General features: G+C 52.3%; 1 protein-coding gene across 1 annotated transcript in view; it reads left to right on the forward strand.

Moving 5' to 3' along the window:
- Window positions 1–22,718, forward strand: part of CPNE5 (copine 5) — a 200,023-nt gene that overhangs the window by 20,743 nt on the left and 156,562 nt on the right. The window contains exons 2-3 of the mRNA XM_074936000.1: window positions 9,379–9,419; window positions 16,379–16,425. Of these exons, the coding sequence (XP_074792101.1) occupies window positions 9,379–9,419; window positions 16,379–16,425 (88 nt within the window). The remainder of the gene's footprint in view (window positions 1–9,378; window positions 9,420–16,378; window positions 16,426–22,718) is intronic.

A 22,718-nucleotide genomic window follows, 5' to 3' on the forward strand; every position in this document is an offset into this window, starting at 1 on the left:
GGGCTGCCGGCCCACCCTGGTTCCAAGCCCCCACCAGCTCCAATAGGTTGCTTTTCCTGCAAGCAGTGGACAAAGTAGGTGGCTGCCAAACAATGTTATAAGGGAGAATTGCGCAACTTTAAACGAGCATGTTCCCTAATTGATCAGCAACGAAACAACGTTAACCAGGACGACGTTAAGTGAGGAGTTACTGTACGCTATATCCACTGGATCCCCCTTGTCCACATGCTTATTTACCCCCTCAAAGAATTCTAGTAGATTGGTGAGGCATGATTTCCTTTTACAAAAAATATGTGGACTCTTCCCCAACAAATCATGTACATCTATGTGTCTGACAATTTTGTTCTGTACTATAGTTTCAACCAGTTTGCCCAGTACTGATGTCAGGCCTGTAATTGCCAGGATCACCTCTGGACCCTTTTAAAAAATTATCACACTAGCTATCCTCCAGTCATTTGATACAGAAGCTGATTTAAATGATAGGTTACAAACCACAGTTAGTAGTTCTGCAATTTCACATTTGAGTTCTTTCAGAACTCTTGGGTGAATCCCATCTGGTCCTGGTGACTTATTACTGCTTAGTTTATCAGTTTGTTCCAAAACTTCCTCTATTGACACCTCAATTTGGGACAGATTTTTCACCTAAAAAGAATGGCTCAGGTTTGGGAATCTCCCTCACATCCTCAACTGTGAAGACCGATGCAAAGAATTCATTTAGTTTCTCCGCAATGGCCCTATTGTCTTTGAGTGCTCCTTTAACATCTCGATCATCTAGTGGCCCCACTGGTTGTTTAGAAGGCTCCCTGCGTCCGATGTACTTAAAATTTTTTTTGCTATTACTTTTTGAATCTTTGGCTAACTGTTCTTCAAATTCTTTTTTGGCCTTCCTAATTGTATTTTTACACTTCATTTGCCAGAGTTTATGCTCCTTTCTATTTTCCTCACTAGGATTTAACTTCCACTTTTTAAAGGATGCCTTTTTGCCTCTCACTGCTTCTTTTACTTTGTAGTTTAGCCACGGTGGATCTTTTTTTGGTTCTCTTACTGTGTTTTTTAATTTGGGGTGTACATTTAAGTTGAGCCTCTATTATGGTGTCTCTAAAAAGTTTCCATGCAGTTTGCAGGGATTTCACTTTTGGCACTGTACCTTTTAATTTCTGTTTAACTAACTTCCTCATTTTGTGTAGTTCCCCTTTCTGAAATTAAATGCTACAGTGTTGGGCTGCTGTGGTGTTTTCTTTGCCACAGGGATGTTACGTTTAATTATATTATGGTCACTATTACCAAGTGGTCCAGCTATATTCACCTCTTGGACCAGATCCTGTGCTCCACTTAGGACTAAATCAAGAATTGCCTCTCCTCTGGTGGGTTCCAGGACTAGCTGCTCCAAGAAGCAGTCATTTAAGGTGTGAAGAAACTTTATCTCTGCATCCCATCCTGAGGTGACATGTATCCAGTCAATATGGGGATAGTTGAAATCTCCCCATTATTATTACTGAGTTTTTTATTTTTATAGCCTCTCTAATCTCCCTGAGCATTTCACAGTCACTTTCACCATCCTGATCAGGCTGTCGGTAGTATATCCCTACCGCTATATTCTTATTATTCAAGCATGGAATTACTATCCATAGAGATTCTATGGTACAGTTTGGTTCATTTAAGATTTTTACTTCATTTGATTCTACACTTTCTTTCACATATAGTGCCCCTCCCCCACTGGCACGACCGGTTGTGTCCTTCTGAGAAATTTTGTACCCTGGTATTACTGTGTCCTGCTGAAAGCGGCAAAGAGTCCTGTGGCACCTGTAGGCTAACAGACGTATTGGAGCATAAGCTTTTGTGGGTGAATACTCACTTCGTCGGATGCGTCCCATTGATTATCCTCATTCCACCAAGTTTCTGTGATGCCTGTTATATCAATAGCCTCATGTAATACGAGGCACTCTAGTTCACCCACCTTATTATTTAGACCTCTAGCATTGGTATATAAGCACTTTAAAAACTTGTCACTTTTCAGCTGTCTGCCATTACATGATGTAATTGAATGGGACTCTTTTTCATTTGACTTTTTCCCATCAGATCCTGTATTTTATTGTCTTCCATCCTCTCCTCCTTACTAGGACAAAGAGAATCTCCATTAATAGATCCTCCCCTAAGGGATGTCTCTGTCCGAACCATGTGCTCCTCTGCACCTATCGGCTTCCCCCAGCCCTTAGTTTAAAAACTGCTCTAAGACCTTTTTAATGTTAAGTGCCAGCAATCTGGTTCCAGTTTGGTTTAGGTGGAGCCCATCCTTCCTGTACAGGCTCCCCCTTTCCCAAAAGGTGCCCCAGTTCCTAATAAATCTAAACCCCTCCTCCCTACACCATCGTCTCACCCACGCATTGAGACCCTGCAGTTCTGCCCGTCTCCTTGGCCCTGTGCGTGGAACTGGGAGCATCTCAGAGAATGCGGCCATGGAGTCCTAGACTTCAGTCTCTTACCAGCAGCCTAAATTTGACCTCCAGGACCTCTCTCCTACCCTTCCCTATGTCATTGGTACATAAGCCCTGACTTACCAAGTTGCCGGGGGGGCGGGGGGTGTGCTCAACCCACACTCTGCCCAGGGCCCGCCCCCACTCCACCCCTTCCTCCAAGCCCCAGCCCCTGCCCATCTCCCCCCACCCCCTCCAGCCGGCCCTTACTGCTAACTGGGGACCTGAAGATGAGGCTGCCCAGGGTGTACAGGCTGCGGAGCACACTCATGGGGCAGAGGGAGGCCCCACCGGGGCTTGAGCTCCGCCCACCCCTCGGACCCCGGCTTGGTGTCCCGCTGCGTCCCTCTCCTGCTGGCCCCATACGCTGCTGCCCTGGTCTCCGGCCCCAGCTCTAGCTCCGCCCAGGCCTGCCCCCACAAGGCACATGCCAGGCATGGGGCTGGAGATCGGGGCAGCAGAGAGCAATGCAGGCAGGCAGACAGACACACAGCCAGGGTTGGGAGACCCAGCCTGCAGATTCGGGAGGCTCTGGCCCTGAATTGGGTGGGCCTGGTTGGATCCTAAATGGGTGGCCTGTGGCCCACCCAGGCCCACCAGTGGCTATGCCTCCCCGTGCCCCCGCCTCTTTCTGTCCCATCCTCCTCACTTCCGGTTCTCCCCCACCAGCGCTGTGGAACAGCTGATCACTGGTGGGCGGGAGGCGCTGATCAGCGGGGCTGCCGGTGGGTGGGGAGGCACTGACCTGTGGGGCTGCCAGTCTGTGCTGAGCACCCACTGTTTTTTTTCCATGGGTGCTGCAGCCCTGGAGCACCTACGGAGTCAGTGCCTATGCATTGGTACTGTGACAGGGTCGGGCCAGATGGCTATGGGAGAGTAATAGAAGGCAGATATATTAGCCCCAGGCTAAGTAGGTCCCTTTTCCCTGGGTAAGGTAACCGGGAAGGTTCCAGAACAATCAGGAACCTTCTGGAGACAATTAAGACAGGCTGATTAGAACACCTGCAGCCAATCAAGAAGCTGCTAGAATCAATTAAGGCAGGCTAATCAGGGCACCTGGGTTTTAAAAAGGAGCAGTCTGGAGCTGGGTGCATGTGAGAGCTAGGAGCAAGAGGCACTAGGAGCTGAGAGTGAGAACGCGGACTGTTGGAGGACTGAGGGGTACAAGCCTTATCAGACACCAGGAGGAAGGTCCTGTGGTGAGGATAAAGACGGTGTTGGGAGGAGGCCATGGGGAAGTAGCCCAGGGAGTTGTAGCTGTCGCACAGCTGTTCCAGGAGGCACTCTAGACAGCTGCAGTCCACAGGGCCCTGGGCTGGAACCCGGAGTAGAGGGCGGGTCCGGGTTCCCCCCAAATCCTCCCAACTCCTGGTCAGACACAGGAGGAGTCGACCTGGACTGTGAATTCAGAAAAACGGCCAAGCTGAGGGCTGCCGTGAAGCTCCAAGGCGAGCAAATCCTCCAATAGTAGAAGAGGACAGGACAAGGAGTAATGGTCTCAAGTTGCAGTGGGAGAGGTTTAGGTTGGATATTAGGAAAAACTTTTTCACTAGGAGGGTGGTGAAACACTGGAATGGGTTACCTAGGGAGGTGGTGGAATCTCCTTCCTTAGAAGTTTTTAAGGTCAGGCTTGACAAAGCCCTGGCTGGGATGATGCAGTTGGGGATTGGTCCTGCTTCGAGCAGGGGGTTGGACTAGATGACCTCCTGAGGTCCCTTCCAACCCTGATATTCTATGATTCTATGAATAAGCGCAAGACCCACCAAGGTAGAGCAGGAACTTTGTCACAGTACCTACATGTACCACGACCACCGGCTCCTCCCCAGCACTGCACATAAGTCTATCTAGATGCCTCGAGAGATCCGCAACTTTCGCACCAGGCAGGCAAGTCACCATACGGTTCTCCTGGTCATCACAAACTTAGCTTTCTATGTTTCTAATGATCGAATCGCCCATTACTAACACCTGTCTTTTCCTAATGACTGGAGTTCCCTCCCCTGGAGAGGTATCCTCAGTGCGAGAGGATACCACAACATCATCTGGAAGGAGGGATCATTTCCCTCTGCTCCAGTTGGATGTTCTCCTTCCCTGAGACTTTCATCCTCCTCAACAGCACAGAGGCTGTCAAATGGGGGGGGTGGGACCGTTCTACAGTGTCCTGGAAAGTCTCATCTATGTACCTCTCTGTCTCCCTTAGCTCCTCCAGCTCAGCCACTCTGGTCTCCAAAGCCCGTACACGGTCTCTGAGGGCCAGGAGCTCCTCGCATCGAATGTACACATACGCCACCCACCCACAGGGCAGGGAATCCTACATGCTGCATTGGGTGCAATAAACTGGGTAGCCCCCACTCTGCTGCTGGGCTTCTGCCTGCATTCTCTTTTTACTCCTGCAGCTCATTACTTTGTTGATGTTTTGTTTATATCAAGGGGTGTTTTTGGCTTTTAAGTTTAAAAAATGTTGAGTGTATCTAGCCCCCTCCTCACACTCCCCCTCTAAACTCCCTCACAAAATTCCCTTGTTAGTCGCTCCTGTCTGCTATCCATCAGGTACTTCTCTAGGGCCACGTCTACACTACCCACCGGATCGGCAGGTAGTGATTGATCCCCGATCGCTCTGCCGTCGACTCCGGAACTCCACCAGGGTGAGAGGCAGAAGCGGAGTCGACGGGGGAGCGGCGGCTGTCGATCCCGCGCCGTGAGGATGCAAAGTAAGTGATTCTAAGTCGATCTAAGATACATCGACTTCAGCTACGCTATTCTCGTAGCTGAAGTTGCGTATCTTAAATTGATCGATCCCCCTGCTCCCCCCCGTAGTGTAGACCAGGCCTAGTTCTTTTTTGAACCCTGTCATAGTCTTGGCTTTCACAACATCCCCTGGCAAGGAGTTCCACAGGTTGACTGTGTGTTGTGGGAAGAAATACTGCCTTTTGTTTGTTTTAAACCTGCTGCCTATTAATATTATCAGGTGACCCCTAGTTCTTGTGTTATGTGCAGGGGTAAATAACACTTCCCTATTCACTTTCTCCACACCAGTCATGATTTATAGACCTCTATCATATCCCCCCTTAGTCATCTCTGTTTTAAGTGGAATAATCCCAGTCTGTTTAATCTCTCCTCATATAGAAACTGTTCCATCCCCCTAATAATTTTTCATGCTCTTCTCTCTACCTTTTCCAGTTCTAATATATCTTTTCTGAGACGGAGCAACCAGATCTGCACACACTGTTCACGGTGTGGGTGTACCATGGATTTATATAGTGGCATTATATTTACTGTTTTATTATCTTTCCCTCTCCTAATGGTTCCTAATGCTTCTGTTCACTTTTTTGCCTGCTGCTGCACATTGAGTGGATGTTTTCAGAGAACTATCCACGATGATGCCAAGATCTCTTTCTTGAGTGGTAACAACTCATGTAGACCCCATCGTTTTATATGTATAGTTGGGATTATTTTTTCCAACGTGCATTACTTTACGCTTATCAGTGTTGAATTTCATTTGCCATTTTGTTGCCCAGTTTTGTGAGATCCCTTTGCAATTTCTTCACATTCAACTTGGGACTTTTGTATCATCAGCAAATTTTGCTACCTCCCTGTTCACCCCCGTTTCTGGATCATTTATGAATACGTTGCACAGCACTGGTCCCAGTACAGATCCCTGGTGGACCCCACCATTTACCCTTCTCCATTCTGAAAACTGACCATTTATTCCAACCGTTGTTTCCTGTCTTTTAACCAGTTACTGGTCCAAGAGAGGCTCTTCCCTCTTATCCCATGACTGTTTAGTGTGCTTAAGAGCCTATGGTGAGGGACCTGTCAAAGGCTTTCTGAAAGTCTGGGTACACTATATCCACTGGATCATCATTGTCCACACATTTGTTGACCGTCTCACAGAATTCTAATGGATTAGCGAGCCATAATTTCCCTTTACAAAAGCGGTATTGACTCTTCCCCAACATATTACACAGGGTTGTATGTGACCTGTGGAAATGCTGCTGGTTGCTGTGAATGGTGTGTGTGAGCATGTGTAAGAGAGGGCGAGTGACCCCAGGCAGTCAGTGGTGCAGGAAGAGCTTGCACAGGTTGGTGAGTAGGCAGGACTGGGCGTGCCTAGCTGAGCCCATGGGCGATATGCTGGTGTGTGTGGGGAAGCCATGGGTGATCTCCCCACTGCCCTGCAGGCATGGGGGTGCCCCGAGTGAGTGCTCCACTCCTGATCACCATGCTGAAGGGGCGATGCAGCTCGTGGGCAGATCTCCGAGCTGGGCAATGGCAGAGCTGATCCACCAGCCTGGTGCCAGGGACTCTCCCGTCAGCTGCGGGGGGCGGGGGGCGGAACTAGCACATCGCACTGTGAGGAGCGGAAACGCTCAGCTACTGGAAGGGGAGGGGTGCGCTCCTTTCTTTAACCTTGGCCATGCCAGGGAGCTTTGCTAGAGCTGCCCCGCTGAGCCTTTGCCATGGCATGCCACATCCCTTGCCATTGCCTCCCCATCCTGACTGGTCCTGTGCTGGCGCCTGCTCTTGGGTCGGTTTCCAGCAGCCCCTGGGAGCACTGGGCAGCCGGGCAATGGGGACAGAGGCTGAGCGTCCCCTGTGCCAAGTGTCCGAGGCCTGGTATCGCCCATCGGGCCATGTGGGGTGCTGCAGGGTGCGCAGTGCTGCAAAGGGGCTGCGTCCTCTGGGAGGGAGCACGGGCACTGGCTGAGAACAGGGCCTGGGTTCTCTCCCTTACCCCAGTGTCCCTTCACTGACTTCACTGGAGTCACTCCTGATTTACACCAGGGGAATGAAGGGAGAATGGTGCCCAGTGGAGTCACTCCTGATTTACACTGGTGAGACAATAAAACTGTCAAAGTGGTGTGAATCCAGAGTAAGTCCATTGAAATCTCTCTAGTGGGTTCACTCCTGATTTATACTGGTGTAACCGAGTGCAACGTCTGGACCAGAGAGCTGGACCTCCAGACATCCACTGAGGATCTGGACCACTGTTCTGATTGACAGTCTCCCTGCGGTCGAAGGGAAATGCACATCTTATCAATGGAGGAATCAATAATCTGTATGCTGTAATGGCGATCGTCACTGGGGATCTCAAAGCACTAAACAGCAGCCTCAGACCAGACACTGAGGTAGCACCAGAGCAGGGACTAGAACCCAGGACTCCTGTCCTCAGCCTTCTCTGTGGCACCACACGCCCCCTTTGGTAGAGCCCTGTTGCCCCAGGAGATCCCAGGGGACGAGGCTCCGGGAAGGCCTTGGGCTACTTTGCTTTTTGTGCATTAGCAAAGCCCACTTGGGATATTCCCTCTGCTTGCTGGCAACCATTCAATCTTGTATCCTAGCCACGGCCCAGCCAGTCCTGCTCCTTGTACCACGCGCGGCACTCGGCAGAGCTCAGCTTCCCCCACTGTGTGGAAAACGGGCTGGACGCAGATTCGCCAGGTCTATGTGCACCTGCCTGAGGGGCTGCCATGCAAAGCGCGTTGTCCTCTCTCTGCTACGCTGGTGGCTGGATCCCCCTCCCCGGTGTCTGAGCCCACTGCAGATGCCTGGTGAGCAGGGGAAGCCCTTCCCTGGAGCGGGAGGGCTGGTAAATCCCAAGTATGCAGGAGACAGTAATGAGAAGCACACGTGATATTCTGATAACTTGCCTGCGCTGGGGCTAGGGACGGGGAGAGGGGATGGAGACAGAGAGAAAATACTGACGTCGGCTGGGGCTGCCTTCCCTCGCTTTTAGAACCAGCAACTGCTGAAAACCACGAGCCGACGCGCAGCTGGTGCTAATCAGCTGCTCTGATTTGTAGGGCTGGGTGCTGGTTTACCCCAGCTGGGGTCTGGCAGAGCTCCTGAGTGCTGGTTTATTTCCTTTGAGGTCCAGGGCGTGCTGGCGGAAGGTGCCAGTTGGCTCCAGCGAACAGGCAGCTATGTAGATTGTACGTTCACCAGAGCAGGGCCTGGCTTCTCATTACATGTGTGTGGCACCTGGTGTGATGGGCTCTGACCCTCGCTGGCACACCTAGGCTCCATCCCAGCATCAATAATCACATTGCCCATCACAGCCCGGGAGAGGCAGCCACGGCATCTCAGCCCTGCCCTGTCAGGTTTGTCCTCCAGTCTCCACAGCCCACTCACCCCTGGGCTCTCCGCTGAGGCTGCAAACGAGGAAGCCAGTTGTCACGTTGGTTTTCTGTCAATGCTTGTGTGTTTGAAAGGAGGCTGAGACCCGCTGAATTCATGGCACACAGGCCACAGCTGCCTGGCGCCATCGATGGGTGGCCATGCTATCGTTACCACCGGTCCGGCTGTGAGGTGTTTGGTCCGGCTGAGCCCCCAGTTCACTGGTGGAGAGACAGGGCCGCAAATGTTGGGTTTGGCATCTTTGTGTTAGCAGCAGCTTTTCCTGGACTCTCTTGGCATTTGTGGACGTAGAGAGAAGCCCTGTCTTAGTCAGAAGGGCTGTGGTGCATTGGCACAGCCGTAGTGAGGAGCCCAGATCTGGGGTCAGGACTGAGGGGCACTGGCAGAGCTGGGTGGGAGAGAGCCCAGGACTGGAACAGCAGAGGGGCAATGAGTGAGGAGTGAAATACATCAGCTGAGCAGTGCGCGGGGGGGAGCCAGGGCTGGGATTGAGGGGCTCAGTGCAGGGAGTGCTGCAAAGTGAACTGAGCTGCGTTGGCAGCCGAGGAAGAGGAGCAGTTTGAGCAGGAGGCCAGGGTTGAAGGGCCAGGAGCTTAGAGGAGGCTGGCAGCAGGAGGGAGCTACGACCCAGATGTGGATCATGCCCACTTCACGCTGGGGCTTGGCAGGGCTGTGAAATGCCTCTGCCCAGAGACAGTCTATGGGGACCCCTTTGGCTGGGGAGCAGCCAGAGCCTCACCATCACCTGTTCTCTTCTGCTTCCTTCCAGGCACCTCTTGGACAAGGACACCTTCTCCAAGTCTGACCCAAGTAAGTACCAAGGGGGGTAGTGCTGGCCAGGGCCGGGGGTGCTTTAGAGCTTGTAGGATCCAATCTGCCACTTGGGGTCAGAAGAGGAGCTGGCTTCAGCCAGAGGCCCCAGTCCTGGGAGCTGATTGGCAGAATGCTGGGGCCCGGGGCACAGGGCACAGCAAGTCATCCATAGGACAGACCCACCTGGCTGTGGTCGGAAAGCTTCCCGCTGTCCTGGCCCAACGCTGGTTATCGATCTGTGGTTCTGCTCTAAGTTTGTCTCCCGTGTGTGGTCTCCCGTGTGTGATCTCACTCGACTCTCAATTTTGCCCTCTGGCCTGTCTGGGACTCTGCCCCAGCTCCTGCTCTGACCGCTAGGTCTCACTGCTCACATCCTGGTAGTGATGTGCTAAAGGAGCCCAGGGCGGCTGGGGGTCTCCAGTACAACTGCTGTTGACCCTGGTGGGCGGCTTCTTCAACCTCCCTCCGCCTCCGGGGGCTGCAGACTTGGGCCTGAGGGGGGCGGGCTCTCAGGGAAGGGTCTCGGTCCCTTCTGCTCCCTATTGGTCAGGGGCCCCAGGGAGAGCTGGGGTGGGGTATGTCAGCACAGGAGCAGCCCAGCCCAGTGGCCAGAGGCCTGCGCACATCGGTCTGTGAGCCCCTGCACAGCAGTGGGGCCAAGGCAAGCTGGTATCAGTCAGCCCGAGGGTGACCAGATGTCCCGATTTTATAGGGACAGTCCCGATATTTGGGGCTTTTTCTTATATAGGTGCCAATTACCCACCACCCCCACATCCACTCCAGCCCAGCCCCAGAGAACCCCTTGCAGGGGACACTGAGTGTGGGACTTCAGGGGCAGCAGGTCTCAGCGCTGGGGATTGGGGCGCTCCTGGTCCGAAGCAGGGTCCAGCAGGCTAGTACTGAGTGCAGAGTGTGACCAGCTGGACCTGGAGCTGATCTCTGATGCGCCACTAGGATATTCACATTCCTGGGATGAACTACGCCAAGCCCAGCCGAACGCCCTCTGGCAGCCCCGTGTGCAGATTGCCTTGCAAACAGCTGCTCCGTTCAGTAAATAGCATTAGAATCGAGCCCACGGCTCCTTGACTTGTCTCCAGATGACAATTTGCTGAGAGTGTCTCTCCTCTGCCGATATCCCCAGCCCAGTGTGAAATTAGCCAGAGATCCCCTCGGGTTAGCTTTTAACTCGTTGGTGCAGCGTGAGCCTGGCCCGGCCTGCAGGGAGCAGAGACCTGGGGGAAGGGGGCTGGGGGGCAGCGTGTCGTCCAGCACATGGCACTGCAGGGACAGTCACGCTAAGCACACAGGAGTGCACGTGAGGCTGCACTGGAGCAGTTATGGGGCGGGGGGAGGGGGGTTGGGGCCGTAGAGCCTCCGTCACTGATTCAAGTCCCATCCAGGCCAGAGGTGACTGTTTGGTGGTCCCTGTGTGAGATGAGTTTGCTGGGTCTCAGTCTGGTTCCTAGTGACTGAATCCATCAGTACAGCTGCCAGCAGTGAGCGAGAGCCAGCATACCAACCTCAGGGCAGACTGGAGGGAGCAGGGCCCACACCCCACCTTGGCCAAGTTGTGTCCTTAGATTTCCAGTTGCCCAGTATCAAGTGTGAATGTCTCTGGCACTGCAACATCTGGACACGGAGTGGCAGACAGTCCCCTTGGGCACGCCAATTTGTCTCGCTGCCCATCCACCTTTGTGGTAGCTGGTCCCTTCACCACAGATCACAGCGAGGTTCAGGTCACTCCCAGTCCCAAAGGACCAGTCACTTACCCCAGGTCAACTGCACCTCAGATCTCACCCCAAAGACCAGGCTTGCAGCCAATCCTCTAACAAACTATCTACAGATGTATTAAGTAGTGTGACGGGGCAAGGCCAAATGGCTATAGAAAAGTAGTGGGAGATAGATATATTAGCACCAGGCTAAACAAATCCCTGGTACCAGGATAAGTTAAATGGCAGCTGCTCCAGGTCAATTAAGACTCCTGGGGCCCATTAAGAACTTTCCAGAAGGCAGGGAGAAGGCTAGGTTGATTGGGACACCTGAAGCCAATCAGGGACTGGCTGAAACTAGTGAAAAGCCTCCCAGTTGGTCAGGTGGGTATGGATGTCAGGAGCTGTGGGAGGAAGTTGTGCTGTTGGAGAGACTGAGCAGTACACACCATATCAGACACAAGGAAGGAGGCCCTGAGGTAAGGGTGAAGTGGAGCTTGAGGAAGTGGGGGCTGCTGTGGGGAAGTAGCCCAGCGAATTGTACGTGTCATGTTTCTAAAAGGTCAGCTACCATAGCTGATACTATTAGGGTCCCTGTGCTGGAGCCTGGAGTAGAGAGGGGGCCCGAGCTCCCCCCTTTGCCCCCCCCCCCCGATTAATCACTGAGACTGGGAGACAACAGAGACTGTGCAAGGAAGGATAACTTCTCCTCACCTCCCTCGCTGGCTTATGATGAAAATGGCTCAGTAGGCTGTGACCCTTGTCTCTAGAGAGCGAAGGGTTACGTGGAGGGTCGCAGTGAGCCTCTGAGGTTAGCTAAATCTGCCAGGAAACGCAGGACCCACGGAGACAAGGACAGAGCTTTGTCACAGTAGGGAAAGGACATGAGAATTATTGACAGGGTTAAAGCAGGTGAACAGAGAGACATTTTGAAACTTAAGATTGTAACTTATTTGTATAATACAGCAGAACCTCAAAGATAGTGTAAGGGGACTGTTGCCCCCTCACTAACATTCGAGGGGGTGTTTTGGTTGCTAGCTCCCAGTACTAAAAGGGGGAAGGGTCGATGGGGAATCAGGACCCTGAGACTGACAGCCCCCAGAACAATGGGGAGAGGCCAATGCTCCAGGTCAGCCTGAATGACAGGGCGGGCAGGCTAATCAGGGAGTCAGGAGGCCAGGGAGGTTCCGTCCTCCGTGTGAGCTGGATTTGCCTGGGTCAGACCGAGTGGGGCCGAGCTAAGGAGAAAGCAGGGGCCAAAGCTGAGCTGGGGAGCAGAGCTGGGCCAGATCCAGAGGGGCCAGAAAAGCAGCCCAGAGAGAGCAGCCCCTGTCCTGGGAGCAGAGCTGCAGCAACCAGAGCCAGAGGGGCCGGAGAAGCAGCCCAGGGAGCGGGAGGCAGAGCAGCAGCCGTGCAGAGACCGAGTGGTGGGGCTGGGGCTGGAGCCGTCCAGAGCTGGGTGCAGTGAGCAGCTGGGGAGACCGAGGGGGACCCTGGGCAGCAGGCCCAGCACAGGGAGACGCCTCAGCCAGGAGGCTCTGCAGGCCAGGCTTGGATCGTAACTCCGACAGGACGGGGGCAACACTGGGAAGAAAGGTCCCACCACTTAGAGCCTGAGGGCATGTGGCCACCACCACAGCGAGTGTCCAACCCACAGCATCCCTGCAGCACCGCCAGGGCCGGAGAAGGGGCCTGGGGCTTACCAGGAAGAGACTGTGAACTGCCCTGACGTTCCAGAGACACTGTTTGTGATGTTCCCTGCCACAGAGCGGAGTGATGTGTTTCCTTTCACCTTTCCCATTTTTCCTTATTCTTTTTAAAATTAATTGTTGATTAAATAACTTGCATTTGCTTTAAATTGTATGTAATGGTCAGTGGGTCAGAGAAGTGCCCAGTGCAGAGAGAGTACCCCGGAGTGGGGACACCCTAGCCCCTGTCCTAGGGGACCACAGCAGGGTTGGGGGTCGAGCCTCCCAGGAATCCTGGGCCCAGCCTTGTTGGGGTTACAAGGACTCTGCCAGCCAGGAGAGTGGAAGGGGAGTCCTCAAGGGCAGGGAGGCCTCTGGGTAAAGGAAGTGGGAGCGAGGACTCAGATCCTTTCACTAGCCTACTTCACTGGGGTAGTGCAGAAGCCAGGAAAGTTTACCCACAATAGCAAGACTATTCCCCCGCTTACAATAGGAACACCAGAGTTACGGACTGGCCGGTCAACCGGACCCCGTGTGGAACTGGCAATATGCAATCAGGCAGTGCAGAGACAAAACCAAACCCCAGCAAATACTGTACTGCAGGCTTCTCAACCATTTTCTTTCTGAGCCCCCCTCCAACATACTATAAAAACTCCAAGGCCCAGTAGGAGGCGGGGGGCTTGGGACTTTAGCCCTGCAGGGCTCAGGGCTTCAGACTTCAGCCATGGGGGGAGGGCGGAGTTGGGGCTGCAGCCACATGGTGAGGGGGGGAGGGGTGCTCTGGGGTCTGACCCTCGGGAACACTGGGGCTCAGGGCTTTAGACTTGGGGTGGGAAGAGCTCTGGGGTTCAGTGCTTTAGCCCCACAGCTCCATTCCCAGCTTCAGCCCTGAGGGGGGCTCCGGGCACTGGGGCTTTAGCTATGAGGGGAGCACTGGTTTCAGCTCCAGCATTCCCCCCATGCGTGTAACTAAAGCCCTGAGCCCTAGTGTCCCCCCACCAGCTGAAACCAGGAGCAGTGCTGTGAGAAGCCCTGAGCCCTGGTGCTCCCCGTGAAGCTGAAGCTGGGAATGGAGCTGTGGGGCTGAAGCTACCCGCAGGTCTAAAGCCCTGAGCCCTGGTGCAGGGTAGAAACCCTGAGCCCCACACCGGGAGCCATGGCGCCCCAAGGGTCAGACACCTTGAACCCCCCCCCCCGGGGCCCTGACCCCATCCCCCCACATCTGCAGCCCCAACCCTGCCCCGTGGCTGACGTCCGTAATGTCTTGTTCAGCGTTAAGAACAGTCTCCATTCCCATATTTCTGAGGTTCTGCTGTAGAAGCTTCTATAATAAACGAGCTCTATATGTCCTTTAAGGCTCCTGGGGATCTCTTACATATGTCTAGTAACCCTCCCGTCCCTCCCCCTGACCCGAGTCCAAGCAGCACAGAGATCCAGTTCCTCCTTGTTAGGAGTTTTTATTCCCCTCCTACCGTGTGCTCTGAGCTGCAAACTCAGCCAGTGGGAGGAATCCACTCGCATTTCCCGGGGCAAGGGCAGAACAGCCAACATCTTTCATCCTCTTCAACGTCTCACAATAGTCCACCTGGCGTCGATGGACCTCTCCTGGGGGGCCAAGCATCACACTTTTGGTTGGAGCCCAGCCCTCCGCGCTAGCTAATGTCTCTCTCCAGGCTGGTGGGTGCCAGTGTCACAGGCTCACAATACAACGGCTCACATGTCACCGTCCGATAAGGGATACGGACGTTCTGGGTGAGATTGACGGCGGCAGCTGCTCCCAAGCACTCAGTAAAGTCCGAACACGGAATGGGGAGGGATAGCTCAGTGGTTTGCGCATTGGCCTGCTAAACCCAGGGTTGTGAGTTCAATCCTTGAGGGGGCCATTTAGGGATCTGGTGCAAAAATTGGGGATTGGTCCTGCTTTGAGCAGGGGGTTGGACTAGATACCTCCTGAGGTCCCTTCTAACCCTGATATTCTATGAACACGTCCCTACAGTTCGAATACAGGAAAAGCGGTGTTATCCGGCCCGGTACCAACCGGAATGCTCTATAAACCAGCATTTCTAATCTTCATAGAAAGTCCAGTTTATAGTCTGGCTGGTGCGGGGCCGGTGGCTCCCTGCACATGGCACCATGTTCCTGATGCTCCTAGGCAGAGGACCAGCCATGAGGGGTTCGGAGTGCGGGAGAGGGTGCATGGCGTGGGCTCTGGGAGGGAGTTTGGGCGTGGGAGGGGTTTTGGGGTGCCAGATCCAGGTGGCGCTTACCTCAGGCAGCTCCCCGCAATTGGCAACCTGTCTCTGCTGCGGCTAGGTGGCTCTGTGTGCCGCCTCCACCCGCAGGTGCCACCCCCGCAGCTCCCATTGGCTGCGGTTCCTGGCCAATGGGAGTAGCGGAGCCAGTGCTCAGGCAAGGTGGGGGAGTGGGGTAGCGTTGGGTGGGGATCCCCAGGCCAGCAGCAGCTTGTGCTGCTGGCCTGGAGCTGCCCAGGGAGTGGCTCCCCGGGCCAGGCTGTGCTGGGCTCCAGAGTTTCCCATTGCCATGACACAGAATAATCTCTGGTTTGTCTTTCTGCTTCATGTGGCAGCCACAAAGCCGCCGGCCACATCCCCTGGGCGATTCATTCCACCCCCTCTGAGATGGGCAAGGAGACGCTGCCAACCGGGCAAGCTCAGCATGGCTCCTGTCAGCCCCGGTGCCTGTTCCTCCCCGACCCTCAGCAGAGGTCCCCAGGTTCTGGTCCCATGTGTGTTGGGCCTGGCCAGCGATTCTGGGCTTCTTTAAAGGCAGTCGGGTAGCACTGTCAGTCCCTGCTCTGGGCACATGCGAGGCTGCCATGGGGACTCTGCCCAGGCCTCTGAGCGATGCCGTGTCAGCACTGGGGAAGGCCTGGCCTGTGCTGAAACCATTTCAGAAGAATCTGGGGTACGCAGCTGGGCCTAGACTCAGCCTCCCTGGTGCTGATCCGTGGGACAGGGGCAGCAGGTGTCTGAGGGGTGTAACTGCGCTCAGAGCAGCGCACGGTGACCCCCAGATAGGAACGATGTCTGCAATAATGAATGCACTGATGGAGCACCAGCATGGCCCCAGGGCAGAGCATTTGGCTGAGACTCAGGCTTCTATTCCTGTCTCTGACACTGAGCAGCTGGATGACCTTGGTCAAGTCACTTCCTTTCTCTGTGCCTCAATTTCCCCTCCAACCCTCTGTCTGTCTGGTCTGTTTGGGGTGGGGAATCTCTCTTAGTAGAGCCTGTAGAGCAATGGGGCCCTGGTCCTGGTGGGAGCCGCTGGGTGCTCGTGGTGATGCAGCTAACGCTAACTAGTGGGGAGGGGAGTGTGTGTGCGGTGGGGGGGGAGCCAGAGAGACCCCCTTGAGGGACCAAAATCTTTGCCTTCCAATTCACAAAGGCGACTCTAGAGCCCCACCCTCTCCTTCCTCGGAGTGGGAGAAGGCTCCAGGCTGCTGGACCAGATGCCCCAAAGGAAAGGCGCCTGCCAGTCCATCTGCCCACAGTGCCACGGCCCACGTTAACCTGTGTCCTGTTCTCTTTCCCCGCAGTGTGTGTGCTCTACACCCAGGGGATAGAGACCAAGCAGTGGAGGGAGGTAAGAATTGTCCCATTTTTTTCTATTTCTGTGGGAGACCCTGGGTCCTGGGCGGGGCGCAGGGGTGAGAGGGACAGTTGGGATGAGTGGTGAGAGCTTCTGGCCTCCTGGGCTCCATTCCCAGCTCTGCCATTGATTTGCTCTGTATCCTCAGGTGCATCTCTTCACCATGACATGCCTCAGTTTCCCATCTGCAAAAGGATGTTAATGCTGCTGATGTGGGAACTGTGGGAGGGAATCCAGGATTGTCTGTGAAGCACGTTGAGAGCCTCACTGAAAGGTCCCCAGAAAAGGGCAAAATATCCAGCAAAATGAGTAAGGAAAGTCCGGAGGAACATCCCAGTGGGATGGGGGGAAGGGGCAGGATTCAGCCTGTTTCCCACCCCCCACATCCTGCCCCGTGCTTGGCTGAGCTCAGAAAACCAGACCTGCCTCTCAGCTGGCCTCTTTCGCGCCCAGCCTTGGCAGTGTCGTGTGCATGTGTCTAGGGTGAAGACGTCCTGCAGAGTGTGTGTGTGTGTGTGTGTGTGTGTGTGTGTGGTGTCCTCTGGGGCTATCTGGCCTGCCTGTCTGTGTGTGGGGAGGTGCTGTGCGTGCCACCCAGGCCCCAAGAAGTGTAGTGTGTGACCTCTGCTCTCCCTGGGAGGAGAGGCCTTGCAGAGCACTGGGCAGGGTGTCTGCCAGGCACATTCAGGTCTTTGCTTGTCTGGGTCAACCCTGTGGCTTGTTTTCATTGTTATTTCCTGCCACCTGGTTCAGCGCGGGGCTGAGCTGAGATCCAGCATCCCATGGGCAGAGGGTCTATGCACTGCCTGCCTCCTCGGCAGAGCCCCTCCCCACCAGAGTGGATGGACCCTGTCACAGCCTTCCTGTACACATCCTCCCACCTGTCCATCCCTTCACCATCCATCCATCCATCCCTGACTTATGAGGGGAGGCTGAGGGAACTGGGATTGTTTAGTCTGCGGAAGAGAAGAATGAGGGGGGATTTGATAGCTGCTTTCAACTACCTGAAGGGGGTTCCAAAGAGGATGGAGCTCAGCTGTTCTCAGTGGTGGCAGATGACAGAACAAGGAGTAATGGTCTCAAGTTGCAGTGGGGGAGGTTTAGGTTGGATATTAGGAAAAACTTTTTCACTAGGTGGGTGGTGAAGCACTGGAATGCGTTACCTAGGGAGGTGGTGGAATCTCCTTCCTTAGAGGTTTTTAAGGTCAAGCTTGACAAAGCCCTGGCTGGGATGATTTAGTTGGGGATTGGTCCTGCTTTGAGCAGGGGGTTGGACTAGATGACCTCCTGAGGTCCTTTCCTACCCTGATATTCTATTTTATTCTATTTATTATCCCTTCCTGTACGCACCCTTCCACCTGTCCATCTCTTTACCCATCCATCCATCCACCCATCCATCCATCCATCCCTTCCTGTACGCACCCTTCCACCTGTCCATCTCTTTACCCATCCATCCATCCATCCCTTCCTGTACGCACCCTCCCACCTATCCATCCACCCATTCATATCTCCATCCATCCATCCATCCTCCCATCCATCCATCCATTTCTCCATCGATCCCTTCCTGTGCGCATCCTCCCACCTCTCCATCTCTTCACCATCCATCCATCCATTCCTGTATGTACCCTCCCACCTGTCCATCCATCCATTTCTCCATCGATCCCTTCCTGTACACATAGTCCCACCTGTCCATCTCTTCACCATCCATCTATCCATCCTCCCATCCATCCATCCCTTCCTGTATGCATCCTTCCCCCGTCCATCTCTTCACCATTCATTCTTCCACCCATCCATCTGTCCCCCTACACACCCTCCCATCCACCCATCCATCCATCCATCCCTTCCTATACGCACCCTCCCACCTGTCCCTCTCTTCACCACCCATCCATCCCCTTGCACACCCTCCCATCCATCATCTCTTCACCAGCCAGCCATCTCTCCATGCATCCATCTCCGTACATACCCTGTCATCTCTCTCCATCCACCCCCACCCTTCTAACCATCTATCTATTCATTTATATGCCATGTTCCTCACAGTGGTGGTTGGTATCTTTACAATGTGACATGAGCCCAGATTTGCACACTGGTCCAGGTCCTCAGCCGGAATGAACTGGCCTAGGTTCATTGACTCCAGTGGAGCTACATGGATTTACAGCAGCTGGGAACCTGGTCTAAGGAATTGTAACTCAGAAAGTAAATACAGCCACAGCCAGTTTGGTTTATTATTTCACAGGCTTCCCATCACTGGTGCAATGATCCTTCTGGTTCATTTCTGCCCTGCAGGATAGTGTGTAAGGAGGGGTGCTTTGATGAGAGAACAAAAATAACCTTTGTGATTTACAAAAAATGATGAGAGCAGACTCTTGTTAAGTTAATCTGTGTGCACTGAGTGCCAGGCCAATGCAAACCAGAGCCCCACATCACAATTAGAGCTGGGTGAAAACCGGATTTTTCAGTTTGCTGGCGGGTCTGAAAAGTATTAAAGCAATTGCTGGGGATCAAGACAAAATGAAAATGGGTGAAAATTTTCAGTGAGCCAGAAAGTCAGAAAAATAATTGTTTGGGGTTGAACAAAATGTTGTGTTTTGAGATTATTGTTAAAGGAAAATTGTAGAAAATTTTGAAATGAACATTGTTTTGAATCACAAAGTGTAACCATTTTGGCTCTTTTGATTTTTTTCAAGTGTAACAATTTGGTGAAATCAACACAAATTTGCAAACTGTTTTATTCGCCCTGTTTGTGGTGAAAAAGTTCCAGGCAAAAAATTTCCTCCCGCTCTACTCACAATAGAGGGAGGCGATCCCCACCCCCGCACGGCCCCATTGTGCCCCTGGCAGCAATTAACTGGAACCAAGTGAATTCTGGATCAAAGGGGTGGGTCTTGCATCTTGCTGGTTGGCGTAGCTGGGACCCTCCCTGCCCTGTCTCCAGGTCATTGTGCCTTCGGGGTCATCTACATGGGGAAATGTACCGACACGGCTTTGCCAGTGAAACACTCCATGTAGACGTACTTCTTCTGGAAGAAGAGTGTCCAGGGGGAGAGATCTAGCCACGTCGGTAAATGTCCTCATTGATACCAGCCCTGATCTGTGGCTGTCGAGCATCATTGCAATGCCCGACATGCTGATTACTCGTATTCCAGTCACACCATCAGGCCCCATTGCACTGCAGCTGCACAGTACGAGGCCGGGCCCCAGGGAGCGAACAGCCTGCCTCGCTAAGGCAGACAAAGGGTGAGAGGAGAGAGAAAGTGACTTTCATAGATGCCAAGGCCAAGTGGGACTACGGTGATTATCCACTCAGACCCCCTGTATAGTGCAGGCCAGAGACCTGTCCCCAAATAATCCCTAGAGCAGAGTGTTTAGAAATACAGCCCAGCTGGATTTACAAATGGTCTGTGATGGAGACTCCACCATGACCCTTGGGAAATCGTTCCAGGGTTAATTACCCTCCCTGTTAAAAAATCGCCCCTTATTTCCTGTCTGAATTTGTCTCGCTTCAGCTTCCAGCCGCTGGACTGTGTTAGCCCTTTCCCCACTAGACTGAAGAGCCCATTATTAAATATTTGTTCCCCATGTAGGTACTTACAGGCTGTAATCAGGTCACCCCATAAGCTTCTCCTTGTTAAGCTAAATAGATCGAGCTACTTGAGTCCATCACTATAAGGCAGGTTTTCTAAACTTTGAATCATTCTCATGGCTCTTCTCTGACCCCTCCCCAATTTATCAACATCCTTCTGGAATTGTGGGCACCAGACCTGGACACAAGATCCCAGCAGTGGTCGCACCAATGCCAAATATAGAGGGGAAAATCACCTCTCAGCTCCTACTCGAGATTCCCCTGTTTATGCATCCCTGGGTTGCATTAGCCTTTTTGGCTTCAGGGTCACACTGGGGGCTCCTGTTCAGCTGATTGTCCATGGCCCCCCCCCAAATCTGTTTCAGAGTCTCTGCTTCCCAGGACAGTCCCCCATCCTGTAATTATGGCCGACATTCTTTGTTCCCTAGACGGATGCATTTACATCTGGCCATAGTAAAGCGCATACTGTTTGCTCGCACCCAGCTTACCAAGCCATCCAGATCGCTCTGTATCAGTGACCCATCCTCTTCACCTTGCTTAAGGTCCTGCAGCAGATCAATGGGAGCCAGGAATAGAACCCAGGGCTCCTGGGTGTTTTCCCCAGGAATTGAAATTAGGGGGGGTGTTGGAATATTCGGGTGGGGGGGGTGAGGGCCGATGAGGGCTGAGACCATGAGGGCAAAGGTGGGCTGTACAGTAAAAACTGAAAAAGTTTCACGACCATTTTATTAGATTTAACTCACGTTTTAAAACCATCACAAAAATTAAAGTTGGCTACTCAAACTACTATGAAGCACGACATCTACATCCGTCTTGGTTTCTTGTTGTAATTTTGCACTCTTTGGTGTCTTCTTGTGTGTCTGTTACTTCCAGTCCTTCCTGATATGCTCATGATCAGGCAGAAGGCGACTTCCTTCAGAACACAAAATTCTATTCAATGAGGAAAAAATATGCTCAACTGTAGCTGTTGTGACTGGGAGTAGCGAGAGATGAATTCCTACTTTCATCCCAGGAAACAGCACAAAGATTGGGTCAAACCACTGGTGATGATAAAGAAGTTGAAGTTAATTCTTCATTCGTTCATTGTATGATATTCCACTCTGTGTTCAAAATTCTCTATTCTGTCCCGGGCACATGGCAGCCCCATAGCTGGTAGCGCCTCACTCCACTCAACTGTCGGTGTTTTATGAGACAGGCATCTGTAAAAGCTACGTGGAGGTTGAGTAGAATCCAGAAATCTCTATTGTAGATTTGTAAGAATCAAGTCTTTGTACTTTTCCAGCTGGCTTAACAAACACTTCTTGTCCTCTTCACTTACGGAGTCAATATAAGGACCTTCATTAATCAGCTTCTGGACTGAAGTCTTTGCTTCTTCCAGTACATTTTCAATGGATATCTCTGACTGATCCAAGGATAGCTTCTATTTCTGGACAAAGATCTACTACTGTTGTAGCAGGTGCCTGGATCACATTGTTTCCTGACCCAAGTGGTTTCAACAGTAGATTTAAAAGAGAGAGAATGGCGATAGTCTTCTCTGAACTTAGTAACAAAAGTAGTCCACCAGCCTCACTACTTAGATCTGTCCTATCTTGGTGGATACTTTCTAAAGCCAGTAATAACGGTTCCAGTAATTTTAAGACAACTGCCAAGAATCACTCATGAGAAAGCCAGCAGGTTTTCCCAGGTTGGACTCATTTGAACTTCAGTCCCAGTGTATCTTCTATTTGTTTCCAAAATGTTCAGTCCTTTTGGACTCTTGCTGAAAAAAGGGTATAATGTCCTTTGAAGATTCTGCAGCTTGTACGAATGCTAGCTGGAGTAGATGGCCTCTACAGTGTGTATAGGAGAGATTAGGGTTACACTTTTCTCTCAGCAAAGCTTGTGCTCCACCATGTCTTCCAGAGAAGTTTGTAGCTGCATCAAATGCACAAGCAGCCATCTGTTTGGGGTCCAATTGACAAGCATTTAACTCTTCTAAGATGTCACAGTTACAGCTGATGTGTCTTCTATAACCTGAACATCTAGAATGCATCTACTGGCCTACCATGGACATCAAGATAACATACATAATGACTTAATACTTGATGCCTATTTGCACTGGTGCATTTGTCGGCCATGTATGCTCATAGTTTGAATATAGTGAGAGAATTCTTCACTTTTTCAGCTCCTGAGTCTTTCACTGTTGCACCACGTGTTTCAAGAGAGTCAGCTGAGTTTTTTGCAGAAAGATACTGAGCATTTGCCAGTCTTGTTCGGAACCAGTGTCCAACTTCAGGATGAACACGTGACAATGCACTTAACATAGGCCTCTAGTTTGCAGTGTGTGGTATGTCTTGCTTAAATAGAAAGTATGATGCAATAGCCATGTTGGTTCACATAAACTGAGTTGTGTCTCCAGCATTCTTAACAGCCTCATTAAGTTCTTCTAAAATTGGCTTTGACAGTGACTGGCTTATAAGGCTTTCTGCACGTTGATGCAGTCCAGAAGCCTGGTGTTTTTCAGCCTTTTCATGTAGGTTGTCAGTATTGGCTTAGTTGATCAGTCTGGCAAACCAAGCTCCTCCACTTTTACTATATAAATCCATGACATGCCCACATCTTAAATACTGCGTGTAGTTCTGGTCACCCAATCTCAAAAAAGATATATTGGAATTGGAAAAGGTACAGAGAAGGGCAACAAAAATGATTAGGGGTATGGAACAGATTC

The sequence above is a fragment of the Natator depressus genome, chromosome 21 (genome assembly GCF_965152275.1).
Source record: "Natator depressus isolate rNatDep1 chromosome 21, rNatDep2.hap1, whole genome shotgun sequence".
NCBI classification, from domain to species: Eukaryota; Metazoa; Chordata; order Testudines; family Cheloniidae; genus Natator; species Natator depressus.